This window comes from Neophocaena asiaeorientalis, unplaced genomic scaffold (genome assembly GCF_003031525.2).
Source record: "Neophocaena asiaeorientalis asiaeorientalis breed wild unplaced genomic scaffold, Neophocaena_asiaeorientalis_V1.1 scaffold778, whole genome shotgun sequence".
NCBI classification, from domain to species: domain Eukaryota; kingdom Metazoa; phylum Chordata; class Mammalia; order Artiodactyla; family Phocoenidae; genus Neophocaena; species Neophocaena asiaeorientalis.
The window spans coordinates 47,698-56,604 of NW_020176499.1; the positions used below are offsets into that span (position 1 = coordinate 47,698).

The 8,907-nt window shown below is 54.5% G+C and overlaps 1 protein-coding gene across 2 annotated transcripts in view; it reads left to right on the top strand.

The window, feature by feature from the left end:
* The first annotated feature begins 76 nt into the window (after positions 1–76).
* The window catches only part of BICD2 (BICD cargo adaptor 2), a 55,714-nt gene continuing 46,883 nt past the window's right edge, over positions 77–8,907 (top strand). For both annotated transcript variants that reach the window (XM_024732955.1, XM_024732956.1), the window contains exon 1: positions 77–445. In XM_024732955.1, coding sequence (XP_024588723.1) covers positions 206–445 — 240 coding nt within the window. In that variant the 5' untranslated portion in view covers positions 77–205. The remainder of the gene's footprint in view (positions 446–8,907) is intronic.

The window sequence follows — 8,907 nt, forward strand, 5'->3', positions numbered from 1 at the left end:
GGAAGGACGGGCGCTGGGCGCGACGGGCCTTGTAGTTGCCGCGGGTGGGACTATGGCCCCCACAGTGCCCCGCGCGGCGGCGAGCTCACGGCGGCTGCGTGGCGGCGGCGGCCGGGGCGCCGTCGGGTTGGGCGGCGGCGGCGGCGGCGGTCGGGAACCCGGCCTGAGTCTTGGACCGAGTGGCGTGACTCCGGCCGTGGTCACCATGTCCGCGCCGTCCGAGGAGGAGGAGTACGCGCGGCTAGTGATGGAGGCGCAGCCGGAGTGGCTGCGCGCGGAGGTGAAGCGGCTGTCGCACGAGCTGGCCGAGACCACGCGTGAGAAGATCCAGGCGGCCGAGTACGGGCTGGCAGTGCTCGAGGAGAAGCACCAACTCAAACTGCAGTTCGAGGAGCTCGAGGTGGACTACGAGGCCATCCGTGGCGAGATGGAGCAGCTCAAGGAGGTAAGGAGCAAGGGCCGCCGGCGCCACGCCCTCCGCGCCCCCGGCCAATCCCGACCCCGGACCCGGACTGACCTCAGCACTGACCCCAGAGCCGGCCCTTGACCGTGGCCAAGACTACCCCCGAGCGGACCCCCAACCGGCCTCCGACGCAGGCCAAACTGACTCCTGACCCCGGGCCGGGTCGACTCCCCAGCCGACCCCTCACCCCAGGCAGCCCGGATCAGCACCGGGGCGCCCAGGGTCAGTGTGTTTGGCCGGCCGGGAGGCGGCCCTGCGGTGGGTGGCGGGCCCCAAGTGTGGTGGGCGATGCGCGTTCTAGAAACTCTGGCCTCCGCGGCAAGGGCTGCGGTGGAACCGTGTGGTCAGCTTTTCTGCTACTGATGGCAGGTCTCGGGCACGGTGGGATGGCGTCCTCTGCGGTGTTTGATTTTCTGAGTGCGGGGGATGGGGACGTGGGATGGATGCAGGTGACCGGCTGGGAAAGACTGGGCGTGTGTCTCCATCGTCTCCAGGCACATCACCTCCTTTCTCTGGGCGCAGCTGCCTTCAGAGGTTTCAGCGCCAGGAGACCAGGAAAAGGCGAAGTCGGGGGCTTGTCTTGCATGTGTTCATCACAGCTGGCGGGGGTACCCCACAGCCTCTCCCCATGCTCAGCTCGCAGACCACCCCGCTAGTTACTTCTCTGTAATGCAGTGCTTCTGTCCACTTACCGTCCTGGTTGCCCTCCCAGGCCCTTCCCTGAAGTTGGGGGACAGGTCTGTGGGTGTTTGTCATGGATAAGCCTTGTGTCTCCTGTGTGATTTTTACTCCGGGGTGAGCAGGTCGGACCCCCAGGCTGCCAAAGAGCCTTGCATCGAGAGAGCTGCGCAGTCCTGCCTTGAAGTGATTCTCTTGGGTGATTTAAGCACCATTTTCTCTCAGTCCTCCTTGCCTCCCCAGCCTTGTTGTGGGGGTGGGGAGGGAGAAGTTGCTTACTGGGTGGAACACCCAGGTTTGGATCCAGGTCTTGCCTTTTGCTGGTGATGTGGCTATGAGCAGGGACCTTAGCTTCTTCCTCTGCAACATCCCACCCAGAAAGCGTTCCTCTGAGGCATATTTAAAGAGCCTGGACAAGGTGTTAGGTATCTAGCCTGTCAGTGCCTGAGATAGTCTGCCCCTTCCCTACTTGATTTTTATCCTGTCCAGGTAGGCTCCTGGCCCTTGGTCTCAGGATCCACCATGCTCGCTGCTTCCCGGACTGCCCACCTCCCAGCACCCCACTCCCAGTGGCCTCAGGAAGGTGCCTGGGCTATTTTAAGCCTCCGTGTCTCACTGGGGAGACCAGTTGGGTCCCCTTCTGATAGTGCAGGGAATTAATTCATGAAGGTACTTAAATCTATGCTTGGTGGAGCAGGTGCCCTGTAGAAGACTGATAGGGGCCCCAGGGAGGGTGATGGTGGAGATCATTCGACCCGAGGTCTTGTATCTGTCAGCAGGTATTGGTGCCTACTCCAAGCCAGGCTTATCTGGTACTAGATCTACAAGAGGGGTGACATGTGACCCCTCTGGCAAGGGCCTCATCTTAGTGTGTGGGGTAGGGGAATGTGCCCAAGATGGAGGGATGCTGAGGGGGCCTTGAGAATATGGAGTGGGAGACCTTAGGCTCACCCTCTGCAGCTCAGAGGTGAGCCTGGTCTTCCCTTAGCCTCTCCCCTCAGAGTTCATAGTGAGCTCGCACTGGCAGCATGTGCAATCCCCTTCTGTGTTCACAAGCTCGAATTCATGTCCGCTGTAAGAGCAGACCAGAAGGGAAAGTTGCACAGGAATTAATCATTCCCTGCTTAGGGACCTTTCAGTTGTCAACTCTTTACTGTCACAGACATTTGGCCAGTGTAAGAATCTTGACTCAGTTTTGTGGCGTGTGTCTGGAGGATGGGTCCCCAGGGGAATTGGGAAGATGGTATATCGGTCTCCACAGGTGTTCTTCAGGCGGCTGCTTGCTTAGTTTGATGTTACCGTCTGGCTCTCGCACACACTGGCCACATGGCCTTGGACACATTGTCCCACTGTCCTGAACTTCAGTTTCCCTCATTGTAGGTGGGATGAGAACAGTTGAGCTGGAAGTCTCAGCAGAACTAGAGGAAGGTGCATCAGAGTCTCAGTAGATGTTGCCAGAAAGCTCACACCAGTTTACTCAAAGCCATGTCAACACAGGCTCTTGTCAGCCTCTCTTAATTCTTGTTATTATTATACTTGGAAATATTTACTCTTATTTTAAAAATCAAGATTTAAGGAGACCATATCTGTTGGGTCTTTTTAAAATTTTATTTGTTTTCTCCTGTAGAGAGATGAGCCATCTTCATTCTTTTAAAACTTTATTTCTTTAACTAAAGTGGGTTCAATTACTAACAAATTATGCTACAAACAGAGGGGCCTGTATTCCTGTTGAGCATTTGTAGATAATACTGTCTTAGAGGGAGAGAAGCTGGCTGGTCTGTCCCAGGTGACTGGGTTGTGACCAGACCTGAGGGAGGGTCCTCTGTGGGGCCAGTGGCAGTGGTGCTGGACCTGCAGCCTTTCTCACATGGTGAGTGTATGTGTGTCTGTGTCCTACTGACACCATGGTGTGCGGGAGGAAGGGTACCCACTGGCCCATTTTGCCTAACCATTTTGCTAGTGATTGAGCTTGGCTTAATAAGGGCCCTGTATGTCACAAGTTCTGCTGTGCCCCCTTCCCCACCATGGTGACAGATTTTGGTCAGCCATGTGATGTTTCCTGTCCTCAGTAGCCATGGAACATCTCACTCTGTGTCCTTAGCTGCAGTTTGAAAAGGACAGGTGTGCTGCCCTTTTCAAGACAGTTCCTGCCTGCATGGCTCAGGCAGGTACCATGAGTGAGTGGTCCTTGTAGGTTGGGAATGTGAGGGCTGGAGGGCATGCCGCAGGCAAGTGGTGGGGGTCCTGGTGCAGTCTTAAGCCCCACCCTCGCTTGGCTCCCAGAGAGAGCAGGAAGACAAAGTCTGGATGCCCTTGCTGACTTATGTGCTACCTCGGGATCTTGTCTGTGCAGTATACTTATATCCCAGGGAAGCCGAGGGTGGAATTTGGTGAGCTGAAGCCTGTCGCAGGCTGGGACTGGTGCCTGGCACACAATAAGTGCTTACGCAATAAGTGTGTGTTGGCTGGTGTCATCAGCTCCTTCCTTCCCTCCACCTCACCCAGGCCTGGATCTCCTCCCAGCTGTCCCTGTAGTCACCTTGTCTCTGCTCCTTGTTCTCGCAAGGTCTGGAGTGGCCCCGCTTCGTGTCCCAGAGGGCGGCCTGAGCCTGCTGCCTGGGGCCTCTGGCCTGGCTCAGCCTACACTGCTCTCTGCATCCTGGGTGCCTTCACTGCCCTCACCATCCCTGCCTCTTCCCAATCTTGGATCTTGGAAGCTCTGCCTGCCCTTCAAGCCCTGGACACTTTTCAGAGCCTCCTCTGGACTTGCTTGAGCCCAGCTCCCAATACCTGGATATCCCTCCCATCCTGCAGGCTCTGGCTGCATGAACAACTGTGGCAGAGCTGGTGGGAGCAGCTGTTCTGTCCTCTTCGCTTCCTCCTTCCCATCCCTCTTGTAATTTCCTCTCTCAGAGGATGGGGAAACCAAGGTAGGGATGGGTGTGAGTGATTGAGGAAGGTCCAATAGCTCAGACCAAGTTGGAAGTTTTCTTTGGGCACCAGGTTCCTGTCCAAGTCTGTGTAAGAAGTTCCGGCCATGAGCTGGCTTCACAGAGGAGGGTGGTGTGAGGGCTGCCGCTCAGGCCTCACCCCCGTTGGTGAGCTGTTCCTGCCATAGCCTCCGCATGCCCCACCGACTCCTGCAGTCCTCATGCCATCCCTTGGGGTCACCACCCTGTTATGTCTGTTGTACTGCTGGGGAAACCGAGGCATAGAGAAGCTGAGTTTCACTCAAGGCTCTGAGCCTAGGAAGCCTGTCCCCAAGAGAGCAGGCACCTGTGGAGGAGGGAAGGGCAATTGGAGGCCTCTGTACAAGGCGCATCCTTCTCAAGTGTTTGTTTTGAGACAGGAAAAGTCCTGATTTGGACTAAACCCTGTGAGGATTCTGCTCATCTGATACCACCCTAGAACTTGGAGCAGAGAGCCATTGGGGGTTGGGAGACTCTAGGAGACCTGTGGGCCTTTCAGGGCAAGCTGTGTGACAGCCTTTCAGGGCTGTCAGCATGAAGAAGGCTGACTTGTGGTGGAAGTTGGGATCCAGGGAGTCCTGGAGGTGCTGAGACAGCCCTGCTCCCAGGGGTCTAACAGCTGGGAGAGGCAGCTACCAGCATCCAAAGGCAATGACCACATGCCCCACTGTGGCTGCATTGCTAGGCATTCCCCACTTTCCTGCCTGCAGAGCTTGTGTCTGGCAGGGCGTTGTGAAGCAATCTTGAGGGCTCTTCCATTTTTAAAAATTCCCAAGACTCCCGTGTCACCTGGCATTCTGTCTTCCTGCAGGGCCTGGGGGGTTAAGCAGCTGTGTACCTCAATGTTCTCAGGGTGTGGCTTTGGATGGGTGGTTGGACACACTATGAAGGAGCTGCTTTTCCATAACTGGTGCAGGAGGGAGGCCAGGCCTAAGAGTGGCACTGCCTGGGCAGGTGAGGAGGTACTGCATGTGCTGTCCAGGGCTGTGGTTTCCACACTTTGGCTCCAAGGGAGCAACTGGACCCTTCCTGGGCCCTCAGGAGCTATGTGGCCCTGGAGGAATGGCTCTTCCCTCAGGATCAGGCTGGTGTACCTGGGGCACTTGGGCAGGTAGTGGCCGAGGCTCCTTAAGTTTGAGCAGCTGCCTCAGAGAGAGCCATGGCCAGGTAGACACAGACTCCTGCTGGGCCTTCCCACCTCAGGGACCCCAACCCCTTACTGTGAGGGAGGAGAGATCAGTTTACCCTTGTCAGTTTGGGGCAGCCACCCCTCAGTCAGACCTGCTTCTCCACATCCGTGCACTGGATAAAGGGCCACTACACACACTGAAGGTAAAGAAAGATTTGGTTTCTTCTTAGACAGCCAAGTGAAGGTGGCTAGCAGGCAGGGGCTGGCCAGGACCCTGCAGGCTCTGATGGATGAGACTCTCCTGGGCCCCAGGCCCCATACTGTCCAGTGTTTGAAGTATGGCCCCTCAAGCTGTCCCCAGAGCCGGAGAGGGCCCCGTGTGACTGCCCAGCCGCGGTCCTGGGCATCAAACCTTTCTGTCCCAACCCTGCTGTGCCATGGGAGGTGGACTGACAGATGGGGCTGCAGGGGCAGGGTGTGTCTCGGGGACATGTGGTGGAACAGGCAGTCCAGGCTCAGGCAGGTGATGACATCAAGGAGTATCGGGGCCTGGCTTCTTCTTTAGAGCTTAATATGCTTAAAAAAATTGTTCATTCACTTTAAGAACATCAAAATGTAGAAATGAGCATGTCTCTGTAGGAATTATGGAGTATGTATGGGGAACTACCGGGTTTTTCTACTTGCCAGCTTTTTTCTTCCTGTGTATGTATGTGAGATACATATGATCTACAAAAACTAGAAAGTGCTTTGAGCATCTATAACAGTTGTTTTTTAAAAGACACAGAGTTTGGTGTTATTCTTTGAGTTGCAGAAAAGTAGGTTTCATTCAAGTGGTCGAAGACATGGAGGTTTCCATGGGTTTGGAAGGTTCTGTGCACTTCCAGTCTATTGTTGTATCATGTAAAATAATTGTCGTAGTTTGAGTTTTATGGGTTTGCTTTTTTAAGGCAGTTTTTCTGCACTGTTACCCTCCTAAAGGTCTTCCATCTTTAGGGGAAGTTTTAAGCATAACCAGAGCAGAGAGATTGGCCTGCGTGTTTACGCGCCCACTTTGGCAGCTCCAGCTTTGGCAGCCTCCGTTCTGTGCCTCACTTCTACTGTAAGTACATTGGTGTGTTATGTTGAGAAATTAATCTGTGATTCTGTTTTTTTATAAAAACAGAATCTCAGATTAATTTTCATACCTCACAAGATTAACAGTGACTCTTTAATGTCATCTTCTATCTGGTCAGCATCCGGATTTCCCTGTTTGGCTCATAGTCGCTTTACAGTTGTTCTGTTTGCATTGGGAGCCAGGCAGGGTCCACTTGGTGCACCTGGCTGAGGTCGCCACTGCTTACAGGGCCTCATGTGACCATCCTGAGGCTGCCCATCCTGCTTCCCCACTGGCAACCTGGAGTAGCTGTCCCCGCCCCCATGCAGGCCAGGCACCTCACTCTTGTCTTTCCTTTTTCTTTTTTTTTTTTTTTTTTTTTTTGTGGTACGCGGGCCTCTCACTGTTGTGGCCTCTCCCGTTGCGGAGCACAGGCTCCGGACGCGCAGGCTCAGCGGCCATGGCTCACGGGCCCAGCCGCTCTGCGGCATGTGGGATCTTCCTGGACCGGGGCACGAACTCGCGTCCCCTGCATCGGCAGGCGGACTCCCAACCACTGCGCCACCAGGGAAGCCCCTCCTTTTTCTTTTTTAGGAAATTGGCCATAGTGCTACCTTCAGCTGATACATGGCCTTGCCCTTGCACTGCTGGGTCATTGTTGCCCATCCAGTTCATTCATTAGACCAGCTTTTATTATGCCGCTGAGGCTCGTGGTCACCTGTCAAGTGTATTCTGACTGTGGTGCTGAGAGGTGTCCAGCTCTCTCTGAACCGGGAGGGAGGAGCTCTCTTTGTCCCAGTTCCATAGGTGAGGATGCTGGGGCTCAGAGTGAGGGCTAACATCCCACACCATGTGCTAGCAAGGCTTGACATGATCTTGAGTGGTCCTCTTCCTGGGCCTTGGGTTCCTTGTTTTAGGCCAGCACATCCCTGAAGCCCTGGCAGTGGACCAGATTCTCCCTCAGTGATGGTGTCAGGGCAGGCCTGGGACCTCACCCTTCTAGCTCCTGGGGTCCCCTGGGCATTCTCCTCCCACCTTCCCCCTCACATCCTGCCCCAAATTCTCTGCAGGGGTCTAGACTTGTCCACCAACCTGAGAGATTCCCTGGGTGTTGTAGAACTGTGACCCAGGATGATCAGAGGGGACGTAGGCCCCTGGAGTTGCTGCGCCCAACAGGCATGAACCCGAGGCTGTACCTAATGTTGCCCCATTGCCGGTTTGGAGAGGCTGGGATTGCAGTGAGTGCAGCAGCAGCTCACAAGCAGGTCTGCATTCTCATCAGCACTAAGTGTTGTTGGTTTTGTCATCATGGCCAGCATGGTGAGGGAGAAAGGGTGTCTCAGAGGGTTTGATTTATTTCTTATGGGAGCAGTCAGTTCTGCCATAACACTGATTTTTTTTTTTTTTGCGATACGCGGGCCTCTCACTGTTGTGGCCTCTCCCGATGCGGAGCACAGGCTCCGGACGCGCAGGCTCAGCGGCCATGGCTCACGGGCCCAGCCGCTCCGCGGCATGTGGGATCCTCCCGGACCGGGGCACGAACCCGTGTCCCCTGCATCAGCAGGCAGACTCTCAACCACTGCACCATCAGAGAAGCCCCATAACACTGATTTTGAAAATGCAAATTTTTTCCAGAGTGATTGGTATTTGAGGGAACAATATGAGCATAATAAGAGTTATGTGTGATTTTGTCCTCAGAAAACACCAGGTGAACACAGAACCTGCACCCAGTGACCCACCCACCTGCATCTGGTGTGACTTTCCATCTCATTTCAGAGGGCCAGCTTTCCCCCTCTGGAGACATCCTATCCACGGGCAAACCTCAGGGTTTTGTCAAGATAAAGTGCCATGTGTTGCAGCATTTATGTGTTTTTAAACTACCTGACACTTCTAAAACTCTGCTGCCTTTTTTCATTAATTTAAAAAAACAAACTGCTTTAGGGCTTCCCTAGTGGCACAGTGGTTGAGAGTCCACCTGCCGATGCAGGGGACACGGGTTCGTGCCCTGGTCCAGGAAGATCCCACATGCTGCGGAGCGCCTGGGTCCGTGAGCCATGGCCGCTGAGCCTGCACGTCCGGGGCCTGTGCTCCGCAACAGGAGAGGCCATGGCAGGGAGAGGCCCGTGTACCGCAAAAAAAAATAAAAAATAAAAAATAAACTGCTTTAGATCCACTGGCTGAGGTGTTTGTCAGTCTCCACTTCAAGGTGCTCTTTCATCCTTTCCAAACTGCACAGCCGCCACCCTAAGGAGAAGGCGGGGGCAGGAGAGGGTCATGTTCACTGCCTTGAGCGGAAGCATGTACATACATTGTTCAGAATTTTTCCCCATGGGAGACATGTCTCTTCCCAATTTATTTGTTTATTCATCCATTCATTTATATTGGTATGGACTCACGGATATTTATTGTATATTTGGGCTTTATTTTGTTGCTCAGCTTGTTACAGCTTTGGCCCCTGGCAGCTCTTTCATTTGGCTCCTGTGCCCCTTCAACATACCTATCATTGTGATTGTTTCCTTCCTTCCTTCCTTCCTTCCTTCCTTCCTTCCTTCCTTCCTTCCTTCCTTCCCTCCCT